At 39.0% G+C, this 26239-nt stretch overlaps 1 protein-coding gene across 3 annotated transcripts; it reads right to left on the minus strand.

Annotated features, from left to right (window-relative positions):
* Positions 1-1422: 1422 nt before the first annotated feature.
* Positions 1423-23647, minus strand: LOC117323060 (DNA polymerase beta-like). 3 transcript variants are annotated; one of them, XR_004531644.1, is made up of 14 exons: positions 23451-23647; positions 22260-22384; positions 21953-22027; positions 21433-21491; positions 20577-20626; positions 19091-19142; positions 14981-15035; positions 14458-14530; positions 14177-14247; positions 11818-11904; positions 11598-11662; positions 11240-11379; positions 4242-4510; positions 1423-2846 (listed from the first exon to the last, which is right to left on the minus strand). XR_004531644.1 is itself a non-coding variant. In XM_033878063.1 (13 exons), the coding sequence occupies exons 1-13, from the start codon at positions 23512-23514 to the stop codon at positions 4416-4418; spliced, it is 1011 nt and encodes a 336-aa protein (XP_033733954.1). In that variant the 5' UTR covers positions 23515-23647; the 3' UTR covers positions 3128-4415. The 3 variants fall into 3 exon arrangements, 2 of the variants coding, with proteins under 2 accessions (XP_033733954.1, XP_033733966.1); XM_033878063.1 differs by lacking the exon at positions 1423-2846 and having other exon boundaries at positions 3128-4510; XM_033878075.1 differs by lacking the exon at positions 1423-2846 and having other exon boundaries at positions 3128-4510; positions 23443-23570.
* Positions 23648-26239: the final 2592 nt, after the last annotated feature.

The following is a 26239-nucleotide window of genomic DNA, read 5'->3' on the forward strand; positions in this document are numbered from 1 at the left end:
AGTCTCTGTTAAGGTGAGGTTTATAGCATGCCAGTCAGCCACTGTTAAGGTGAGGTTTATAGTATGCCATCCAGTCACTGTTAAGGTGAGGTTTATAGCATGCCAGCCAGCCACTGTTAAGGTGAGGTTTATAGTATGCCAGCCAGTCACTGTTAAGGTGAGGTTTATAGCATGCCAGCCAGCCACTGTTAAGGTGAGGTTTACAGTATGCCAGCCAGCCACTGTTAAGGTGAGGTTTATAGCATGCCAGCCAGTCACTGTTAAGGTGAGGTTTATAGCATGCCAGTCAGCCACTGTTAAGGTGAGGTTTATAGCATGCCAGCCAGCCACTGTTAAGGTGAGGTTTATAGCATGCCAGCCAGCCACTGTTAAGGTGAGGTTTATAGCATGCCAGCCAGTCTCTGTTAAGGTGAGGTTTATAGCATACCAGCCAGTCTCTGTTAAGGTGAGGTTTATAGCATGCCAGCCAGCCACTGTTAAGGTGAGGTTTATAGCATGCCAGTGAGCCACTGTTAAGGTGAGGTTTATAATATGCCAGCCAGTCACTGTTAAGGTGAGGTTTATAGTATGCCAGCCAGTCACTGTTAAGGTGAGGTTTATAATATGCCAGCCAGTCACTGTTAAGGTGAGGTTTATAGTATGCCAGTCAGTCTCTGTTAAGGTGAGGTTTATAGTATGCCAGCCAGTCACTGTTAAGGTGAGGTTTATAGTATGCCAGCCAGTCTCTGTTAAGGTGAGGTTTATAGCATGCCAGCCAGCCACTGTTAAGGTGAGGTTTATAGTATGCCAGCCAGTCACTGTTAAGGTGAGGTTTATAGCATGCCAGTGAGCCACTGTTAAGGTGAGGTTTATAGCATGCCAGTGAGCCACTGTTAAGGTGAGGTTTATAATATGCCAGCCAGTCTCTGTTAAGGTGAGGTTTATAGTATGCCAGCCAGTCACTGTTAAGGTGAGGTTTATAACATGCCAGTGAGCCACTGTTAAGGTGAGGTTTGCCAGCCAGCCACTGTTAAGGTGAGGTTTGCCAGTCAGCCACTGTTAAGGTGAGGTTTGCCAGTCAGCCACTGTTAAGTTGATGCAAATCTAATTTTAATGTAAGTTAGTATTTAACACTTCATTATATATGGCATTCAATGGGCATATATTATTACATCCCACTAGTACTATTGTTATGGTATTAGTTAACTTTGATGTTCATTTAACTCCTGGTTTTGTCAATAAAACTTGATACTCTTTTGTCAAGTGTCGTTTTTACTGGTCTTGTGCTCTAAACTAAACTGTCGACCAATGACATCTTTTATTTACTCCAGACATAAAGCCCTAGTGCTTGGTTCGTTCATCTGTACGTCCCCTTTTCTGATATAATGCAAGTAGATTAAACTAGGAATATCTTGTGACACAATAAAAAAAAATCATCGGGAATAAATCTGATGACAACTTTAATATACATATACATGTTCCATCAAATTTCAACATATCAATCAGTTACAGAAATTATCTATAAGAATGAGAGTTTATATTGAAAATACAGATATATAATACCTGGTGTTGTATATATCCATTGATGAGAATTATATACAACCAAGATCCTAGAGGGATCTTGGTGCCCACCACTGAATTCCTTGATGGCTCTATGTAAGACTGATCTTTTCTCTAATTTTCCTTTCATTCCCCTTTTCATATGAAGTTCAAGACAGATCTAAAAAGAACTGAGAAATATTGATAACAAATTTCAACTGTCAAAATCAAAGATGGCTGTAATTAAGCCATTTTCTTTTCTAGATCTGACTTAAAATTGAATGGGAATGACTAGGGACCAAGGAGAACCTACATGTGATGTAGAGAAAAATCCTTCAACTGCTTCTTAAGACATAACAATAGCAAATTACAACTGTCAGAATCAAAAGATGGTCTGTCAACCTTATTGTTTTCTGGATCAGACTCAAAACTGCATGAGCACAACTAGGGACCAATGGGGAAGTTAATCGTCTAATTTGTGAAGAAATAGCAATAACAAACTTCAGCTGTCAAAATCAAAGATGGCTGCCTGTCGGCCAGATTATTTTTCTGATCAGACTCAAAATTGAATTGGCACAGATAGGGATCAAGGGGAACATACTCATCATGTTTAAGAAATATCCTGACACTTCCCAAGAAATCTGGACTAATGACAGGAGGATGGACCACAGGCACGGGAGGATTTTACTAATGGTGAGCTACAAATGAAGAACTTAATTGGCTTCATATTTAAATTTACACATCTACTTTGTGAACCTGTCTTAGTTCCTTCCTTTACAGGTACATTTAATATTTTTTTCATATTTGTAAATTGCAATTTCATATCTTAGATTTAAAAGTCATTCAATTGTCAAAGGCTGGTCAGTTAATTAAAACATCCACATGATGGAATCCAGTAGTTTGACAAGTGTTTCTGGTCAGTCAAACATCCACATGATGGAATCTAGTAGTTTGACAAGTCACTTTTGTTTCTGGTCAGTTAAACATCCACATGATGGAATCTAGTAGTTTGACAAGTATTTCTGATCAGTCAAACATCCAAATGATGGAATCTAGTAGTTTGACAAGTGTTTCTGATCAGTCAAACATCCACATGATGGAATCTAGTAGTATGACAAGTGTTTCTGGTCAGTCAAACATCCACATGATGGAATCTAGTAGTTTGACAAGTGTTTCTGGTCAGTCAAACACCCACATGATGGAATCCAGTAGTTTGACAAGTGTTTCTGGTCAGTCAATCATCCACATGATGGAATCTAGTAGTTTGACAAGTGTTTCTGGTCAGTCAAACATCCACATGATGGAATCCAGTAGTTTGACAAATGTCTCTGAATTACAAACAGAAACCTGTCTCATATTAACAGGACTTGACACCATCCTCATCAACATTACTTAGTAGATTCCTTAACTTTAAAATTTTAGGAAAACATTACAAAATTTCTTGCGTCCTTCAATCCAATAATCCTATTGATAAACCAATGTTAAGGAATGTTGATGAAACTGGGGCTTGGTATCATTGTTGCCCATCCATCAAGCTAGTAACTACATGTATTCTGGTTATTACCAAACATATTGACAATGTTCAAATAATGATAAATATAGAGAACAATTTTATGAATGTACACAAACATTTATTGGATAGAGTTACATAAATCTTCTGATAGGTCATTTTATTTCTGTTAGCATTTGCAATAGGTGAAACCATTTCCTAGATATTTGCTAATAACAACTGTAAAAGTTTGTTTAAAAAGGAAAACTTACCACTACACATGTATACATTTTACATCAAATACCTGGATATGAATTACAAGTATAAGAATTACATGTGATATATGTCTCGCCTGCACCACTTTGTCAGTTTGTTTAAGCAAATTTCAAAATTCATTAAAATTTCAGTATTTTTTTTTTTAAACAATCAAACTACGTTTCATAGTATGAAAGCAATCTGCATTATATATTGATGCATTTCAAATATTAAATTTACTAAAGTCACTAATATTCTCAAAATTCAACTGAATTTAACATTTTACCCCCAAAAATCATTTTCTGAAAAGAGAGAGGAAAATACATCTGATGTATGATATATTTCATTCCAATTCGGAAATCAACAAAGATTTTATATCTTTCCTCATGGCTAAATCTTCTGTAAAATCTGATCTGGTTTCAGTACTGAACTACAAGTATACTTCAACTGTTTCTAAAAACCAGAGAGTCGATGGCAAGGATGTAATGTCATGATCAGTGATGCTTGCTGAACTGTTATTCTTTCTATAACAGATCTACATGTAGATACAAACTCTGATACACAAACTAGCACCGTGTGGAATACAGATCGTAGTTGTACGATAAGGATCATTTTTTCATTATGGTACATGACTTAAATACTCTTCTGCTGTAGTAGGACAAGAGGCCCAGAGGGCCTGTATCACTCACCTGGATATTTCACCAAATATGACAAAATCTTCTATTTGAATTACATAATAACCACTTTCCCAGTTAAGGATCCAAGATTGATTTAATCTGTATATGAAAAAAACATTGCTTTGTTTTAAAGAAGTCGTTTATATCAAATACAGTCAAATTGATAGTAGTTGTTCACACCCCATAAGGATGCTTCTGACCAAATTTGGTCAAATTCCAATCAGCGGTTATTTAGAAGAAGTCAATTGTTGACGGACAGACGATGGACCGATGGCGGACGCCACAGTATGGCATAAGCTCACCTTAGTCCTTCGGACCAGATGAGCTAACCAGTAGACCAGCTCCTACAGAAGAGCATCCTCTCATTAGATCCTTCCACTTCCCACTACTTCATCAATTTATTGGATATTGTCATTAGTGTTTGAGCTCTCAAGGTAGCATTTCCTCTACCTTCATATAGAATCGCACTTTACTGTCTACAGATTTCTTTCTTCTGGTTTTTTAAACTCCATTCCAAGGTAATCAAAGATGTCCTCTTCAGATGATACAGGGAGGGGTTCTCCAGGTGTACCTGGCAAATCCAAAATTGCAATTGTTGGTCTCTATATCTACATGTATGTCAAACATCGCTATTTCAGTTTTTGCAATATTTGTGCGCCATCATCGTTCATTATGTGTAAGAATTTTTCATGACTAAACTACAGAAAATTGTATGCTTATCAGATTCTAACTGCGGGAGATCATTTTTATGTCTGCATAAAAACAATCTCTTAAAAAATGTTATTCATTTTCAATTTGTTGATTATCACATAGTTTGCATATTCTTTCATTTACAGTTACTTTAAGCTTGGCATACCTTCCTTTTTCTAATTCAAGTGGCGAGGATCCACATCCAAAATTTGACAATATTCTCTAATGATCCATAAATGTAACATATTTAACATATGAATAAAAACATTTTTAACTTCTGATTAAAAACATGATAAATACTTACCTGTACTGCCAACATGCCTCGGCCAGTACTCTACACAAATAAATACTTACCTGTACTGCCAACAGGCCTCAGACAGTACTCTACACAGATAAATACCTACCTGTACTGCCAACAGGCCTTGGCCAGTACTCTACACAGATATATACCTACCTGTACTCCCAACAGGCCTCAGACAGTACTCTACACAGATAAATACCTACCTGTACTGCCAACAGGCCTCGGCCAGTACTCTACACAGATATATACCTACCTGTACTACCAACAGGCCACGGACAGTACTCTACACAGATAAATACCTACCTGTACTACCAACAGGCCTCAGACAGTACTCTACACAGATAAATACCTACCTGTACTGCCAAAAGGCCTCAGACAGTACTCTACACAGATAAATACCTACCTGTACTACCAACAGGCCTCGGCCAGTACTCTACACAGATAAATACCTACCTGTACTGCCAACAGGCCACGGACAGTACTCTACACAGATGAATACCTACCTGTACTACCAACAGGCCTCAGACAGTACTCTACACAGATAAATACCTACCTGTACTGCCAACAGGCCTCGGCCAGTACTCTACACAGATAAATACTTACCTATACTGCCAACAGGCCTCAGACAGTACTCTACACAGATAAATACCTACCTGTACTGCCAACAGGCCACGGACAGTACTCTACACAGATAAATACCTACCTGTACTGCCAACAGGCCTCGGCCAGTACTCTACACAGATAAATACCTACCTGTACTGCCAACAGGCCTCAGACAGTACTCTACACAGATAAATACCTACCTGTACTGCCAACAGGCCTCAGACAGTACTCTACACAGATAAATACCTACCTGTACTGCCAACAGGCCTCGGCCAGTACTCTACACAGATAAATACTTACCTGTACTGCCAACAGGCCTCGGCCAGTACTCTACACAGATAAATACCTACCTGTACTGCCAACAGGCCTCAGACAGTACTCTACACAGATAAATACCTACCTGTACTGCCAACAGGCCTCGGACAGTACTCTACACAGATAAATACCTACCTGTACTGCCAACAGGCCTCGGCCAGTACTCTACACAGATAAATACCTACCTGTACTGCCAACAGGCCTCAGACAGTACTCTACACAGATAAATACCTACCTGTACTGCCAACAGGCCTCAGACAGTACTCTACACAGATAAATACCTACCTGTACTGCCAACAGGCCTCAGACAGTACTCTACACAGATAAATACCTACCTGTACTGCCAACAGGCCTCAGACAGTACTCTACACAGATAAATACCTACCTGTACTGCCAATAGGCCTCGGCCATTACTCTACACAGATAAATACCTACCTGTACTGCCAACAGGCCTCAGACAGTACTCTACACAGATAAATACCTACCTGTACTGCCAACAGGCCTCAGACAGTACTCTACACAGATAAATACCTACCTGTACTGCCAACAGGCCTCGGCCAGTACTCTACACAGATAAACACCTACCTGTACTGCCAACAGGCCTCAGACAGTACTCTACACAGATAAATACCTACTTGTACTGCCAATAGGCCTCGGCCATTACTCTACACAGATAAATACCTACCTGTACTGCCAACAGGCCTCAGACAGTACTCTACACAGATAAATACCTACCTGTACTGCCAACAGGCCTAAGACAGTACTCTACACAGATAAATACCTACCTGTACTGTCAACAGGCCTCGGCCAGTACTCTACACAGATAAATACCTACCTGTACTGCCAACAGGCCTCGGACAGTACTCTACACAGATAAATACCTACCTGTACTGCCAACAGGCCTCGGACAGTACTCTACACAGATAAATACCTACCTGTACTGCCAACAGGCCTCGGACAGTACTCTACACAGATAAATACCTACCTGTACTGCCAACAGGCCTCGGCCAGTACTCTACACAGATAAATACCTACCTGTACTGCCAACAGGCCACGGACAGTACTCTACACAGATGAATACCTACCTGTACTGCCAACAGGCCTCGGCCAGTACTCTACACAGATAAATACCTACCTGTACTGCCAACAGGCCTCGGACAGTACTCTACACAGATAAATACCTACCTGTACTGCCAACAGGCCTCGGCCAGTACTCTACACAGATGAATACCTACCTGTACTGCCAACAGGCCTCAGACAGTACTCTACACAGATAAATACCTACCTGTACTGCCAACAGGCCACGGACAGTACTCTACACAGATAAATACCTACCTGTACTGCCAACAGGCCACGGCCAGTACTCTACACAGATAAAAACTTACCTGTACTGCCAACAGGCCTCAGACAGTATTCATTGAGAGTGAAACCCTGTTCCAACGCATGTGCTCTCATGCTCTTGTTAAACTGGTCACTGCCAGTGAAGTAAAGTAAGGCACAGTAATACTGATCATTTGGTATCAACCTGTCAAGGAAAATGCTTACAGGTTATTGAATGTATAGTATGTTGGATGAAATCAGAACTATGTTTAAACTATCATAAATACAAATATTTCAGGACTTTTCCAAGGCAAAATTTTATATTACAATTTCTAATCTTATAATGAAGCTGGAATTACAATCTTGAATTACCTCCCTTGCACTACATTCAGGAGACATGTTTGGTATCAGTGTTATACTGACCTGATATCAATGCGCTCGGCCAGTACTCTACACAGATAAATACCTACCTGTACTGCCAACAGGCCTCAGACAGTACTCTACACAGATAAATACCTACCTGTACTGCCAACAGGCCCCAGACAGTACTCTACACAGATAAATACCTACCTGTACTGCCAACAGGCCTCGGACAGTACTCTACACAGATAAATACCTACCTGTACTGCCAACAGGCCTCGGACAGTACTCTACACAGATAAAATACCTACCTGTACTGCCAACAGGCCTCAGACAGTACTCTACACAGATAAATACCTACCTGTACTGCCAACAGGCCTCGGACAGTACTCTACACAGATAAATACTTACCTGTACTGCCAACAGGCCTCGGCCAGTACTCTACACAGATATATACCTACCTGTACTGCCAACAGGCCTCAGACAGTACTCTACACAGATATATACCTACCTGTACTGCCAACAGGACTCGGACAGTACTCTACACAGATAAATACCTACCTGTACTGCCAACAGGCCTCAGACAGTACTCTACACAGATAAATATCTACCTGTACTGCCAACAGGCCTCAGACAGTACTCTACACAGATAAATACCTACCTGTACTGCCAACAGGCCTCGGACAGTACTCTACACAGATAAATACTTACCTGTACTGCCAACAGGCCTCGGCCAGTACTCTACACAGATATATACCTACCTGTACTGCCAACAGGCCTCAGACAGTACTCTACACAGATATATACCTACCTGTACTACCAACAGGCCTCGGCCAGTACTCTACACAGATAAATACCTACCTGTACTGCCAACAGGCCTCAGACAGTACTCTACACAGATAAATACCTACCTGTACTGCCAACAGGCCTCGGCCAGTACTCTACACAGATAAATACCTACCTGTACTGCCAACAGGCCCCAGACAGTACTCTACACAGATAAATACTTACCTGTACTGCCAACAGGCCTCAGACAGTACTCTACACAGATAAATACCTACCTGTACTACCAACAGGCCTCGGACAGTACTCTACACAGATAAATACCTACCTGTACTGCCAACAGGCCTCGGACAGTACTCTACACAGATAAATACCTACCTGTACTACCAACAGGCCTCGAACAGTACTCTACACAGATAAATACCTACCTGTACTACCAACAGGCCTCGGACAGTACTCTACACAGATAAACACCTACCTGTACTGCCAACAGGCCTCAGACAGTACTCTACACAGATAAATACCTACCTGTACTGCCAACAGGCCTCGGACAGTACTCTACACAGATAAATACCTACCTGTACTGCCAACAGGCCTCAGACAGTACTCTACACAGATAAATACCTACCTGGTCTGTCAACAGGCCTCAGACAGTACTCTACACAGATATATACCTACCTGTACTGCCAACAGGCCTCAGACAGTACTCTACACAGATAAATACCTACCTGGTCTGTCAACAGGCCTTGACCAGTACTCTACACAGATAAATACCTACCTGGTCTGTCAACAGGCCTTGAACAGTACTTTACACAGATATATACCTACCTGTACTGCCAACAGGCCTTGACCAGTACTCTACACAGATATATACCTACCTGTACTGCCAACAGGCCTCAGACAGTACTCTACACAGATAAATACCTACCTGTACTGCCAACAGGCCCCAGACAGTACTCTACACAGATAAATACCTACCTGTACTGCCAACAGGCTTCGGACAGTACTCTACACAGATAAATACCTACCTGTACTGCCAACAGGCCTCAGACAGTACTCTACACAGATAAATACCTACCTGTACTGCCAACAGGCCTCGGACAGTACTCTACACAGATAAATACCTACCTGTACTGCCAACAGGCCCCAGACAGTACTCTTCACAGATAAATACCTACCTGTACTGCCAACAGGCCTCGGACAGTACTCTACACAGATAAATACCTACCTGTACTGCCAACAGGCCTCAGACAGTACTCTACACAGATAAATACCTACCTGTACTGCCAACAGGCCCCAGACAGTACTCTACACAGATAAATACCTACCTGTACTGCCAACAGGCCTCGGACAGTACTCTACACAGATAAATACTTACCTGTACTGCCAACAGGCCTCGGCCAGTACTCTACACAGATAAATACTTACCTGTACTGCCAACAGGCCTCAGACAGTACTCTACACAGATAAATACCTACCTGTACTGCCAACAGGCCTCGGCCAGTACTCTACACAGATAAATACCTACCTGTACTGCCAACAGGCCTCAGACAGTACTCTACACAGATAAATACTTACCTGTACTGCCAACAGGCCCCAGACAGTACTCTACACAGATAAATACCTACCTGTACTGCCAACAGGCCTCGGACAGTACTCTACACAGATAAATACCTACCTGTACTGCCAACAGGCCTCGGACAGTACTCTACACAGATAAATACCTACCTGTACTGCCAACAGGCCTCAGACAGTACTCTACACAGATAAATACCTACCTGTACTGCCAACAGGCCTCGGACAGTACTCTACACAGATAAATACTTACCTGTACTGCCAACAGGCCTCGGCCAGTACTCTACACAGATATATACCTACCTGTACTGCCAACAGGCCTCAGACAGTACTCTACACAGATATATACCTACCTGTACTGCCAACAGGACTCGGACAGTACTCTACACAGATAAATACCTACCTGTACTGCCAACAGGCCTCAGACAGTACTCTACACAGATAAATATCTACCTGTACTGCCAACAGGCCTCAGACAGTACTCTACACAGATAAATACCTACCTGTACTGCCAACAGGCCTCGGACAGTACTCTACACAGATAAATACTTACCTGTACTGCCAACAGGCCTCGGCCAGTACTCTACACAGATATATACCTACCTGTACTGCCAACAGGCCTCAGACAGTACTCTACACAGATATATACCTACCTGTACTACCAACAGGCCTCGGCCAGTACTCTACACAGATAAATACCTACCTGTACTGCCAACAGGCCTCAGACAGTACTCTACACAGATAAATACCTACCTGTACTGCCAACAGGCCTCGGCCAGTACTCTACACAGATAAATACCTACCTGTACTGCCAACAGGCCCCAGACAGTACTCTACACAGATAAATACTTACCTGTACTGCCAACAGGCCTCAGACAGTACTCTACACAGATAAATACCTACCTGTACTACCAACAGGCCTCGGACAGTACTCTACACAGATAAATACCTACCTGTACTGCCAACAGGCCTCGGACAGTACTCTACACAGATAAATACCTACCTGTACTACCAACAGGCCTCGAACAGTACTCTACACAGATAAATACCTACCTGTACTACCAACAGGCCTCGGACAGTACTCTACACAGATAAACACCTACCTGTACTGCCAACAGGCCTCAGACAGTACTCTACACAGATAAATACCTACCTGTACTGCCAACAGGCCTCGGACAGTACTCTACACAGATAAATACCTACCTGTACTGCCAACAGGCCACGGACAGTACTCTACACAGATAAATACCTACCTGTACTGCCAACAGGCCTCGGACAGTACTCTACACAGATATATACCTACCTGTACTGCCAACAGGCCTCGGCCAGTACTCTACACAGATAAATACCTACCTGTACTGCCAACAGGCCTCAGACAGTATTCATTGAGAGTGAAACCCTGTTCCAATGCATGTGCTCTCATGCCCTTGTTAAACTGGTCACTGCCAGTGAAGTAAAGTAAGGCACAGTAATACTGATCATTTGGTATCAACCTGTCAAGGAAAATGCTTACAGGTTATTGAATGTATAGTATGTTGGATGAAATCAGAACTATGTTTAAACTATCATAAATACAAATATTTCAGGACTTTTCCAAGGCAAAATTTTATATTACAATTTCTAATCTTATAATGAAGCTGGAATTACAATCTTGAATTACCTCCCTTGCACTACATTCAGGAGACATGTTTGGTATCAGTGTTATACTGACCTGATATCAATGCGCTGGTAAGCTCGATCTTTCTGGCTGTCAGTGTCCCCTAGTTGACACACACCCTATCAAGTATAGGTATCGCTCATTAATACATAAACACCCTCTTCTATAAAGCATTCTTGTTTATATTGAAGTCTATGTAGACATTGTATATAACTTAAGATACAATTTAGAAGATAGTATATAATGAGTGATGATGATTTAGTCCTGTACCCACCATGAACTTGACGTCTCCCAGTGACAGCCTGTCTGTTACTAGTCCACAGGCTTCCAGCTTCTCCACCACTCGAGTAAGCAACTTAGGCTGTAAAAAAGAGACCCAGGAGACACATAAATATACCCTACATGTTTATATATAAGTCAGTGTTGTTAAACTTCATCTCTGATGTATCCACTATAGAGAAATTACCTCCCAGTCTATGGACTGAATATGTTTGGGTATGTATTGTTCTATAGTTTGTAGTATAATACCTCCCAGTCTATGGACTGAATATGTCTGGGTATGTATTGTTCTATAGTTTGTAGTATAATACCTCCCAGTCTATGGACTGAATATGTCCGGGTATGTATTGTTCTATAGTTTGTAGTATAATACCTCCCAGTCTATGGACTGAATATGTCTGGGTATTTTTTGTTCTATAGTTTGTAGTATAATACCTCCCAGTCTATGGACTGAATATGTCTGGGTATGTATTGTTCTATAGTTTGTAGTATAATACCTCCCAGTCTATGGACTGAATATGTCTGGGTATGTATTGTTCTATAGTTTGTAGTATAATACCTCCCAGTCTATGGACTGAATATGTCTGGGTATTTTAATATTGTTCTATAGTTTGTAGTATAATACCTCCCAGTCTATGGACTGAATATGTCTGGGTATGTATTGTTCTATAGTTTGTAGTATAATACCTCCCAGTCTATGGACTGAATATGTCTGGGTATGTATTGTTCTATAGTTTGTAGTATAATACCTCCCAGTCTATGGACTGAATATGTCCTGGTATGTATTGTTCTATAGTTTGTAGTATAATACCTCCCAGTCTATGGACTGAATATGTCTGGGTATTTTAATATTGTTCTATAGTTTGTAGTATAATACCTCCCAGTCTATGGACTGAATATGTCTGGGTATTTTTTGTTCTATAGTTTGTAGTATAATACCTCCCAGTCTATGGACTGAATATGTCTGGGTATGTATTGTTTTATAATTTGTAGTATAATACCTCCCAGTCTATGGACTGAATATGTCTGGGTATGTATTGTTCTATAGTTTGTAGTATAATACCTCCCAGTCTATGGACTGAATATGTCTGGGTATGTATTGTTTTATAATTTGTAGTATAATACCTCCCAGTCTATGGACTGAATATGTCCGCGTATGTATTGTTTTATAATTTGTAGTATAATACCTCCCAGTCTATGGACTGAATATGTCCGGGTATGTATTGTTCTATAGTTTGTAGTATAATACCTTCCAGTCTATGGACTGAATATGTCTGGGTATGTATTGTTCTATAGTTTGTAGTATAATACCTCCGAGTCTATTGACTGAATATGTCTGGGTATGTATTGTTCTATAGTTTGTAGTATAATACCTCCCAGTCTATGGACTGAATATGTCTGGGTATGTATTGTTCTATAGTTTGTAGTATAATACCTCCCAGTCTATGGACTGAATATGTCCGGGTATGTATTGTTCTGTAGTTTTTAGTATAATACCTCCCAGTCTATGGACTGAATATGTCTGGGTATGTATTGTTCTATAGTTTGTAGTATAATACCTCCCAGTCTATGGACTGAATATGTCTGGGTATGTATTGTTCTATAGTTTGTAGTATAATACCTCCCAGTCTATGGACTGAATATGTCCGGGTATGTATTGTTCTGTAGTTTTTAGTATAATACCTCCCAGTCTATGGACTGAATATGTCTGGGTATGTATTGTTTTATAATTTGTAGTATAATACCTCCCAGTCTATGGACTGAATATGTCTGGGTATGTATTGTTCTATAGTTTTTAGTATAATACCTCCCAGTCTATGGACTGAATATGTCTGGGTATGTATTGTTTTATAATTTGTAGTATAATACCTCCCAGTCTATGGACTGAATATGTCTGGGTATGTATTGTTCTATAGTTTTTTGTATAATACCTCCCAGTCTATGGACTGAATATGTCTGGGTATGTATTGTTTTATAATTTGTAGTATAATACAGCATGAATACAAAATCCTCATACAATTTTATTTACCTCCACAACACAAACAGCTCTGTTTAATTACATACTGGTTGAAAGTTATTGCAGAATTTCTTGTGATCAATAATTAAGAGTAACCAAAGCATTGGGTTGTGATTTAAATATTAGGATGTTTTTATGTTAATAAATGGAAGTTAATTTACTTATTTTGATCCTTCTGACAGAATTTACTGTGAATTAAGCCATTAATAGTAGCTGTTCTGGTTAAGATTATACTTTTGAGCATTGTTCTCCTAGCAATTCGGATATTTATTTGTCTGACAAGACAATCTGTACTTCATTTTTTTTTTAATGCTTGAGTATTTTGTTGTTTACCTACCTTTTTCCCTGACTCCGAGGTAAAAGAAGGATGAGTCATTAGAATATCTATATCACCACTGGAAGCGGCACCTGGACATAAAGGGAGATAATTCTGATTTAACACTCCTACAGGATACTAAACTTGTTTTCATGTCACCAGACTTTCTAAATCAGATACTGCTAGGCTTTCCCATTTATAATACTGTTTGTATAACAACGTATGATTTAAATGAAAAAATAACCAAGATATAGTCCAAAGAATGGGATGTACTACATTCAGAAGTGATATAATTACGATACCTCGACGAAAACTTCCACACACTTCACAGGTATATTCACTGTCCAGTTGTTTTACTTCCTTCACAGCAACATCCTAAATGTGAGGAGTTACAATAGGAAGATTTTAGTGTGAACATGATACAAACATTCTATATTTACATTCTGACATTGGAAATAGTTTACAAATGTCCGAGAGGAATGAAATATATTCTAGATATTTTTCTGAGTATTCTAGTTTAATTTGAATCACACTTGATGAAATATCAAACATGCTATCACAAGAAAAGAAATCCTAAATTTAAAATATTAAAACTTTATGTAACTGTACAATTTTATCAAATAAGAACTACAGAATGTATCTCTACTATCTGTACCTTGGCTGATTATGAACACTGAAAAAGGTACTAAGTAGGTTAATGCAATCACGTTATCTTTGTTAACAACACCAGGATACTATGGAATAAACATGTATATACAGGTATAACAGCAACATATTTCCTCTCACATATCAACACTTAATTTTAAGTTCAATAGAATTTTTTACCCTTAATTGAATGACTTCGTGTCTTGGAATTCTTTTTTCAAAGTCTTCATAATATCTGAAAAAGAAAATCATTTTTAATACATCTATATTGATTCTATCATGTAATCATGTTTTACTTCCCAAGAAAAACCAGGAAGGGCTCTTGAATATTTCCCAAATAAATCTTTGTATAAATTTCTTAATTTACAATTAATGTAGGTGTTTCATACATATTTTCACGCTGACTCAGTCACTGTACCAGTGATACAATCACACCCTTTGTGTGAGCAATTTTACACATGACCTAGATTCTCCTACATTACAGGTATATCCACTGTAACTTGACTCGGAGATCTATGGCTGTTTACCAGTAATTACTACACTGAGTGACTTTATCCACTGTAACTCGACTCGGTATCTATGGCTGTTTACCAGTAATTACTACACTGAGTGACTTTATCCACTGTAACTCGACTCAGTATCTATGGATGTTTACCAGTAATTACTATACCGAGTGACTTTATCCACTGTAACTCGACTCGGAGATCTATGGCAGTTTACCAGTACAGTCGAACCTGTCTATAAAGGACACCTAAGGGACAAGACAAAAGTGTCCTTTATAGAGAGGTGTCCTTTATATAGAGGTTCAACGAGTTATGTCCCTTATAAATGAAGAAACAAACCAAAGTCTGTTTATAGTACACTATATGTCTCCCGATTTATTATATTTGAACACTAAAACAAATGAATAAATGACAAATAATTAAAGATAAATGCTTAATTAATTAATTTTCAATCATTCATCTGATACAAAAATTGAAGTTGATATTTTTGATAATTTATATAAGCCTATAGTTTCAAAACAAATTTTCACAATATCATACTATACTGAATATCTATTCAGACAAATACTCAACATAGTCAAAAAAGTAAAGGTAATTCTTATCATAGTAAAACAATTTTCATTATTCCTCAATATTTTGGAAAATAAATATGTTTGAAATATCTTTTCTGTTACAACATTAACTCTTTATAAATGAAAGTGCATTTTCCTCTGATAATTATAATCCCTAAGCATTTATTTTGAGACATATTTTCTGAAATCCATGTAGGGATTTAATTTAATATTAAAATACCGTTTTCTGGTTCAGTCAATTAGTATAGTGTATACAAAGACACTCGGAACTCTTCAGCTGTTCTTGATATGTTACGTAGTCATATTCCGAGGAGTTCCGAGTGTGAGAAAATGGCGGCTGACAACCATGTGCCTGCCCTGTCAGATTTGCATACGGTTGATTTTGTAAGTAAAAACAATTATGACAGGCATTACTATTGCTTTGTCCCTCTTTTGTTGGTCTTGTTAATGATTTAATTACCCCCTGACTATTCTTGTTGTCTAGGCTATGGTTGAATGACTAAGCTTAGCTGTCACCGGTGGGGTTGAATAAACAAACACCTCTGCCACTCTGCCGATGGCGATCGGTCACTCTCTTGTAATTACTGCCCATTGTTACAGCAACTTACAGGTAACAGGACAATTAGTGACTGATGAAGTGGCTTCCTTAGTTAGCATTGCTGCCAGGGGAGTTGAGTAATTAAGGCTTTGCTTGTTATTTAGAAACGTTTTACACACAAATATCAACACGGCTATAGATGGTTTCACGTGTCCGTTATACAGAATTTTTAACAACTTTACGGACAAAAATAAGTGTCCACTGTCCGCATTAGGAAGATGTCCGCTATATACATGATATTTATATAGTGATTTTCATTGGGGATTCCTGGAAGTGTCCGTTATGGACAGGTGTCCGCTATATAAGGGTGTCCGCTATTACAAGTTTGACTGTAATTACTACACAGTGATTTTAAGGATACACAAACTTTCATCCCAATTGTCACTACTGACATGTACCCAGGTAGGGACACACTTGTCACTACCGACGTGTACCCAGGTAGGACACACTTGTCACTACTGACGTGTACCCAGGTAGGACACACTTGTCACTCCTGACTTGTACCCAGGTAGGGACACACTTGTCACTACTGACGTGTACCCAGGTAGGGACACACTTGTCACTACCGACGTGTACCCAGGTAGGGACACACTTGTCACTATTGACGTGTACCCAGGTAGGACACACTTGTCACTACTGACGTGTACCCAGGTAGGACACCCTTTTCACTCCTGACTTGTACCCAGGTTGGGACACACTTGTCACTCCTGACGTGTACCCAGGTAGGGACACACTTGTCACTACTGACGTGTACCCAGGTAGGACACACTTGTCACTACTGACTTGTACCCAGGTAGGACACACTTGTCACTACTGACGTGTACCCAGGTAGGACACACTTGTCACTACTGACGTGTACCCAGGTAGGGACACACTTGTCACTACTGACTTGTACCCAGGTAGGGACACACTTGTCACTACCGACGTGTACCCAGGTAGGGACACACTTGTCACTACTGACTTGTACCCAGGTAGGACACACTTGTCACTACTGACGTGTACCCAGGTAGGACACACTTGTCACTACTGACGTGTACCCAGGTAATGACACGCTTGTCACTACTGACGTGTACCCAGGTAGGGACACACTTGTCACTACCGACGTGTACCCAGGTAGGACACACTTGTCACTACTGACATGTACCCAGGTAGGACACACTTGTCACTACTGACGTGTACCCAGGTAGGGACACACTTGTCACTACTGACGTGTACCCAGGTAGGGACACACTTGTCATTACTGACGTGTACCCAGGTAGGACACCCTTGTCACTACTGACGTGTACCCAGGTAGGGACACACTTGTCACTACCGACGTGTACCCAGGTAGGACACACTTGTCACTACTGACATGTACCCAGGTAGGACACACTTGTCACTACTGACTTGTCCCCAGGTAGGACACACTTGTCACTCCTGACGTGTACCCAGGTAGGGACACACTTGTCACTACCGACGTGTACCCAGGTAGGGACACACTTGTCACTATTGATGTGTACCCAGGTAGGACACACTTGTCACTACTGACTTGTACCCAGGTAGGACACACTTGTCACTACTGACTTGTCCCCAGGTAGGACACACTTGTCACTACTGACGTGTACCCAGGTAGGGACACACTTGTCACTACCGACGTGTACCCAGGTAGGGACACACTTGTCACTATTGATGTGTACCCAGGTAGGACACACTTGTCACTACTGACTTGTCCCCAGGTAGGACACACTTGTCACTACTGACTTGTACCCAGGTAGGACACACTTGTCACTACTGACGTGTACCCAGGTAGGACACACTTGTCACTACTGACGTGTACCCAGGTAGGGACACACTTGTCACTACCGACGTGTACCCAGGTAGGACACACTTGTCACTACTGACTTGTCCCCAGGTTGAGAGTTTGTGCCATTCTGTTGTCCTGTAATAAGTCCACCCCCTGTGATAGTTTGTGCCATTCTGTTACCCTGTAATAGGTCCGCCCCCTGTAATAGGTCCGCCCCCTGTGATAGTTTGTGCCATTCTGTTACCCTGTAATAGGTCCGCCCCCTGTGATAAGTCCGCCCCCTGTAATAGGTCCGCCCCCTGTAATAAGTCGGCCCCCTGTAATAAGTCCACCCCCTGTAATAAGTCGGCCCCCTGTAATAAGTCCACCCCCTGTAATAAGTCCACCCCCTGTAATAAGTCGGCCCCCTGTAATAAGTCCACCCCCTGTAATAGGTCCACCCCCTGTAATAGGTCCGCCCCCTGTAATAACTCCACCCCCTGTAATAGGTCCGCCCCCTGTAATAGGTCCGCCCCCTGTAATAGGTCCGCCCCGTGATAGTTTGCGCCATTCTGTTACCCTGTAATAAGTCCACCCCCTGTAATAAGTCGGACCACCGTAATAAGTCGGCCCCCTGTAATAAGTCGGCCCCCTGTAATAAGTCCACCCCTGTAATAGGTCCGCCCCCTGTAATAGGTCCGCCCCCTGTAATAAGTCCGCCCCCTGTGATAGTTTGTGCCATTCTTTTGTCCTGTAATAAGTCGGCCCCCTATGAGAGTTGATGTGTTGGCCACTATTGCAGAATAGTGTCAGGTGTCAGTTGTTTATCATTTTAAAATCAAGTAACACACTCACTTGAGACCAATCTGTTGGTGGTGATTGAGTTTGTCTGTATGCTTCCGTAAATCTATAAATATAACACAAAATATATTTACATAAATATATGTACTATGCAACGTGAACATTTATATTATTATACAGAGTAATTATCTTGGAATTTGGTAAAATGTTAATAGACCTGTAAAGGCCACGATCCACCTGTGATAACATGTACACTCCTAACAAACCGTGACATCTGTATGTACACCCCTAACAAACCGTGACATCTGTACATATACTCCTAACAAACCGTGACATCTGTATGTACACTAACAAACCATGACATCTGTACGTACACCCCTAACAAACCGTGACATCTGTACGTACACCCCTAACAAACCGTGACATCTGTACGTACACTCCTAACAAACCGTGACATCTGTATGTACACTCCTAACAAACTGTGACATCTGTACGTACACTCCTAACAAACCGTGACATCTGTATGTACACACCTAACAAACCGTGACATCTGTATGTACACCCCTAACAAACCGTGACATCTGTATGTACACTCCTAACAAACCGTGACATCTGTATGTACACTCCTAACAAACCGTGACATCTGTACGTACACTCCTAACAAACCGTGACATCTGTATGTACACCCCTAACAAACCGTGACATCTGTACGTACACTCCTAACAAACCGTGACATCTGTATGTATACTCCTAACAAACCGTGACATCTGTACGTACACTCCTAACAAACCGTGACATCTGTATGTACACCCCTAACAAACCGTGACATCTGTACGTACACTCCTAACAAACCGTGACATCTGTACGTACACTCCTAACAAACCGTGACATCTGTACGTACACCCCTAACAAACCGTGACATCTGTACGTACACTCCTAACAAACATGTATATTCTGTAGCAAGGCTTACACTGGAGGATACCACTTATCAGTAAATGAGATAGGAAATAAATTTGTCACTTTGACTTGTATATGTGGTTATCAAACAAATCCTACCTTCTACAGACATAATGTACCAGTAATTATCAAACAAATCCTACCTTCTACAGACGTAATGTACCAGTAATTATCAAACAAATCTTACCTTCTACAGACATAATGTACCAGTAATTATCAAACAAATCTTGCCTTCTAAAGACATAATATACCAGTAATTATCACACAAATCTTACCTTCTACAGACATAATGTACCAGTAATTATCAAACAAATCCTACCTTCTACAGACATAATGTACCAGTAATTATCAAACAAATCTTACCTTCTAAAGACATAATGTACCAGTAATTACCAAACAAATCTTACCTTCTACAGACATAATATACCAGTAATTATCAAACAAATCTTACCTTCTACAGACATAATGTACCAGTAATTATCAAACAAATCTTACCTTCTAAAGACATAATGTACCAGTAATTATCAAACAAATCCTACCTTCTAAAGACATAATGTACCAGTAATTATCAAACAAATCTTACCTTCTACAGACATAATACCCTCCTGTACAAGTTTCTGGGCTGCAGCAGGCCTACCAAGATAAATACAGTGAATAAGTAAGGATTAGTTTTTCATACAGAAAGTAGTATTGTACCAAGTAACAAGTTCCTATTGTCAGCTTTTACCAGGATTAAAGTTGTGTAAAGACATCATTACATTGTATATACATTTGAATATCTTAGATATCAAAAGAAATTTCTCATTCTATTGATTGATTGACCTACTTTATCGGGCTGAAAGTTTTGTAATATATGAGAGTATGTGCAGTACAGGAAGGACATGTTGGAGAGAGTGAGGGTTTGACTTGAAAAAGTTTACTTTCAGATTGTGTCGAATAACTCTTGCTTGACCTGTTTAATTGTTTGTGATATTAATAATGTGCAAGTCTCATTTTAGATCCTGTTGACACATTATCTAGGAATCAAAGATTTATTGTTATCACAGAATATTTCGGAAATTCAATGAAACCCAGTCTCATAAACATCATATGTAAAAAAATAAAGGAATTCATTAAAGAGGCATAACTCTTCATACAATCATTAAAATGTTGAAAGAAAGATAGATACAGTCATGTTTAACAATGAAAGGGGCATAACTCCAAGAAATTTTCAAATGAAAAATAAATTTAGTTAAATTTTCGTTTAATTAAAGTTACTGCACAAAATCTCATGGATGCACACCATACATGGTTTTGTGCCAAACACTGCCAGAGTGAACCCCTAACTTTGTTGTATATCTGAAATTGCACATGGAGATATGTAGGGGACTAAAGTACAAAATAAAAGTATGAAGAACAGCCTTATGGACAAAACAATATGGATGTATAATGATAATCACCCAATACCAGTCACTTTAGTCAATGCATTAATGGCCACACTGGTGTCATCTGCCCGGATCTGGAAAAGATAGGACAATAGTTCTTCTTCTATATGACAATTCACAGACTTATTGTAAAGTGAGAAAGGACACATATAAAATAACAGAGTGTGATAATTTACAGGTATATAAAATGTGTATGGTTATAAGGGACATCAATCAGACTTTACGGGACTATGATAATTTACAGGTATATATGTACAGCTAAAAGGGACAAAACTATTTTCCATCAAGATGATCAATCAATAATCTTAGTTTGCAAAGTTAGGCTGTTTTGGGTAATTTTTGTGAGTTATTGTATACTATATGTTTTTTGGAAACTAATATTTGTAAATATTTTTGTGATGTTAGCTTGCCATTGCCTTTCAATGTTTGAATGATCTAATAAATAATTATGTTGATTGGTATTTCAGAGAGCATGATCAATTAGTTATTTCAATGCCTTCAATTTTAGTCTTTACCAGGATTACATGTAAATTACCTTTTCTAATTTGACTAGCTTTCCTGTTTTGACAAATTCATCAATCTTTTTTCCAATTTTGTCCCCAATTCCATCCTGAAAGAAATACACAGATTTAAAAACACTAAAGCATTCAATAACACATATCTAATGAAATCAAAACACAATTCTCTTATTTTTATCTTTACCCGATTCAAACACTATATCCATTTTCTACCAATTTACAATCTATTTCAAACAAGGAAATGAAAATAATTGTAAGAAAAACAAGATAAATCATAACTGTTTTTATATCACTTATAAAATTAATATTTTGGTTAATACTTACAAGCTTTTTTGCCTCTTCCCCAGTGCTGATACGAGTTGGATGCTTGGCAAGAACTCCTGCTGCTTTTCTGTAGGCATTGTATTTGTGCATTGCACGATTTACATTTTTTTCATAGTTTGCCAACTCTGTATAGAAGAATGGAAAGTAAAATGTGATCACTTGACCATGTAATGTGTCTTAAAACAAATTGTTTACTAATATAATGCATCATCCAAAAAAAGTCATTTCTAAAACTAGTGTAAAGGGCTGTTAAGGCGTACTAAGTCATAAACAGTGGCCCTTCTCTCCAATAAAAGGTGCCCCTGCCATAATAGACCATTCGCCATATTGGATTCTCTCTGAAAACAATTAGAACAAGAGATCCTCGATAGATCTTGATGCCCACCATTGAATGATCCATATCATTCAAATGATAGACTGATCTTTTCTCTTTTTTTTCCCCTTAATTTTATAATTTTATATAACATTATAAAGCCGGAGCAACCTGCATTTGTCAAAATCCAAGACAGCTATGCTCTATGTAATTGCATGTACCACTGGAGACCAAGGGAACCTCTACATTCAAATTTGAGAAAGACCATTATAGATTCTAATAGCCATTTAGCACTCTAAAGAAATTGTTAATGAAGCTTAAATTGTCAAAATCAAAGATGGCTGCCTGTTGGCCATGTTGTTGTCTGGTTGGTAATATACAGGGATATATGCATTTAACTACTGCAAGGGTCAAGGGAAGCCTACATATGAAATTTGAGAAAGATCCCTTCAGTACTTTCTGATAAATAGTGATAACAAACTTCAATTGTCAAAATCCAAGATGGTTGCCTGTCGGATTTCTTGTTTTCTGATCAGTCCTAAAATGCAATACACATAAATACAGACTAATGGGAAACCTACAAATGAAATTTGAGAAAGTTTCTGCAAAATGGCGATAACAAACTTATTCATACCACTAGGCTATACTTTATTAAAAGGCCAACAAAACATCAGAAATCATCGGATTGGCATTTGCTACAATTTAACCTTAACCTGCTTTAAAAAAACGAGTTGAATATTTTGCTTCATTTCACTGGTAGCATTATCAACTTACACCTAACAGCTTACGACAGCTGTACGATATAGCCTAACACTTCAAGTTTAAAGTAATCACAGACTAAGCCTAACTAGCGAAGGATAACAAACACACAAAATCACCCATCAAGAAGTCGCAGAATTCCGAATTGACATTGTCAGAAGTGGGAGCTTTCCTCTTGCTCATAGCGAGAACTTGGTGTGCTTTCTATCAGGAGATATGCCTAGGTGGACAATGCTAATGTGCAGACGCTGGCTTTTGTTTATGATCTCACTGAAACTATTTCCGGTTTAGTTAGACGATTGACAGGATCGGGCAGAATCGGGCAGGATCGGAGTAGAATCGGACCGTAGACTGGATTACCTGCCTTAGTATCATTTCTCTCCGCTAGGCTGCGATCATGAATATTAATTAAAATAGTATTTTCGAAGCGAAGCCTAGCGGAGAGTAGAAAAAACTACGGCAGTTAAATCCAGTCTAAATCGGACGGTTTCAGCTATGCTTATTATTTAGTTTGGTTATAGATGGTAATATTTAATCAATTATGGAATAATTTTAACAAAATTATACAATATATATATATTTCACAAAACTCGATTTACAGGATTGGGCAGAACTGGGCGGCTCAAGGGCTAGACTGGATTACCTGTCTTAGTACCATTTCTCTCCGCTAGGCTGCGCTCATGAATACGTGTTTTCGAAGCGAAGCCTAGCGGAGAGTAGAAAAACTACGGCAGGTAATCCAGTCTACTCAAGGGCAGAATCGAACCTTATAGATATAATCTATGCATTTAATTTGATTACATATAAGCTTAGGATATTGAATGGTTTCCCGTTTAATATAACATATACAAATTATTTCACGAGCAGTGAAAAGATATAAGATTTTGCAGTGAAAATATAAGTTTTGCAGTGAAAATATAAGTTTTTCGTTTTTGACCAATCAGATCGAACCTTGGTATTCACCTCATTGAAAATTGCCGATTTTCCAGTCGAAGCGAAGATAGATAAATGGGTGAATTTGCTGTATTTCTGAAATATTCAGACTAGTTTTTGACAAAATACTCACTTGACGTTAGCTATTCATGCACAGATTATCCGATAACAGCAGAAAACGCTAATCAGTCCTTTCAAAATTAACGTCAAGTAACGTCACAAAGAGTTGACGTCATTACTGATTCCCGCCTGTTTGACACTTTAAAATTTTCGATGTTTTTAATTTTGTTTTTAAGTAGAATATTTAGGAAATGCAATAAAAAGAAAATTGAATGGTTTCCCGTTTTAATTTAACACTCGTATGACAGTATACCCCTATATTTTTCACTCGTGCTTCGCACTCGTGAAAATATCGATATTCTGTCTTACTCGTGAAATATGTTATATTACACAGGAAACCATTCAATATCCTCTATATATTTCACTGGCAAAAATGCAATAAAAGGTCATATTTAACATATTATGGCGTAATTTTACCAAATTTAACAACATTATGCAAAATATTGCCATTTTTTTCACAAAAATGTATAGAGGATATCTAACAGTGTCTTCAGTAATACCAAATATATTTCGCTCGTGGGGCTAATATTTTGATATTTTTCACGAGTGCGCACTCGTGAAAAATATCAAAATATTAGCCACACGAGCGAAATATATTTGGTATTACTGAAGAAACTGTTAGATATTCTGTTTATTACATTTTTTATCAATGAAAACCCTACCCCGTATGCTAACTAGGACTACAGCGATAATTTGTAAACAAAAAAAGTAGTTTCCCCTGTCCAGGTGCTGACATATATGTCGGGCTTTCTGATTGGTCAATGATTTTGGTATTTTCTAATCATTGATTTGATTGGTCAAATCAGCAAAAGTGATATTTTTCACTAGTGAAAAATATGATATTTGTCTCTAGTGAAAAATATCACTTTTATAGAATGAATAATTTTTGATATTTCACTGGTAAAAATGTAATAAACTGGGTTATATAATTACGCTGGACCCAAAGCCGATTTTACAGGATCGGACAGAATCGGAGGGCTTTTTATGTTTTGATGATGCTTTTATTTTGTAAATTAAAGACTATCACCTAATTTTAACAAAATGATGACTGTTTTTGCATGTAATTGTACTGGGTCGCGCAGGACCTGAAGATGATTTATAGGATCGTATGGCAAGCCAAATGTGGAAAAGAGTCACTAATTATGGATATCCATAAATAATTCTAAATATCCTTAATTAATTTTAATATCCATAAGTCATTAATGGATATCAGAAAGAGATTTACAAACATTAAAAAATGAATTATTAATTCAAGCTGAATTATGCAGGAATATCCATAAATCAATCGGGCATAATCGGGCGGATAACGGCCCCAGATACTGTAGCAATGCATTGCTGGGCCAACGGCGCAACGCGACGGCCGTACATGTTTAGTTTAAACATATTTTATTGCAAAAAGTTTACAAACGGATTGGGTACAAGTTATTACAACTTATAATGTACATTTGTATGTCGACGTTGGCCCAATAGTAAAGTTAGCTGTGTATCCAACGGTCGCATATCCAACCACAAGTAAGTTATTTCATTATTCCACAATACCGCGCCACAAATGTGTCGGACATATTTTGTAAAATTTGTAGGGCGGGCATATATACAACATTAAAAATAATGAATTATAATGCACAGAGTGACGTGGGTGCGGTAAAGTTCGTATCATTTTTACTATTTATTAGATCAGATATGTTATTGATTGACATACTTGTCTAAAGGTCCGTTTACACGGTGGGTTTTTCCACGTGTGGTTTGGCCATTTATTTACATGTATTTATTAGAGAATTCATAATTATATAAATACCAATCTGGATTCCAGCCAGGCCATTCAACAGTACATCAACTAGTAGAAATTTACCATGAT

Source organism: Pecten maximus, chromosome 1, assembly GCF_902652985.1.
Source record: "Pecten maximus chromosome 1, xPecMax1.1, whole genome shotgun sequence".
NCBI classification, from domain to species: Eukaryota; Metazoa; Mollusca; class Bivalvia; order Pectinida; family Pectinidae; genus Pecten; species Pecten maximus.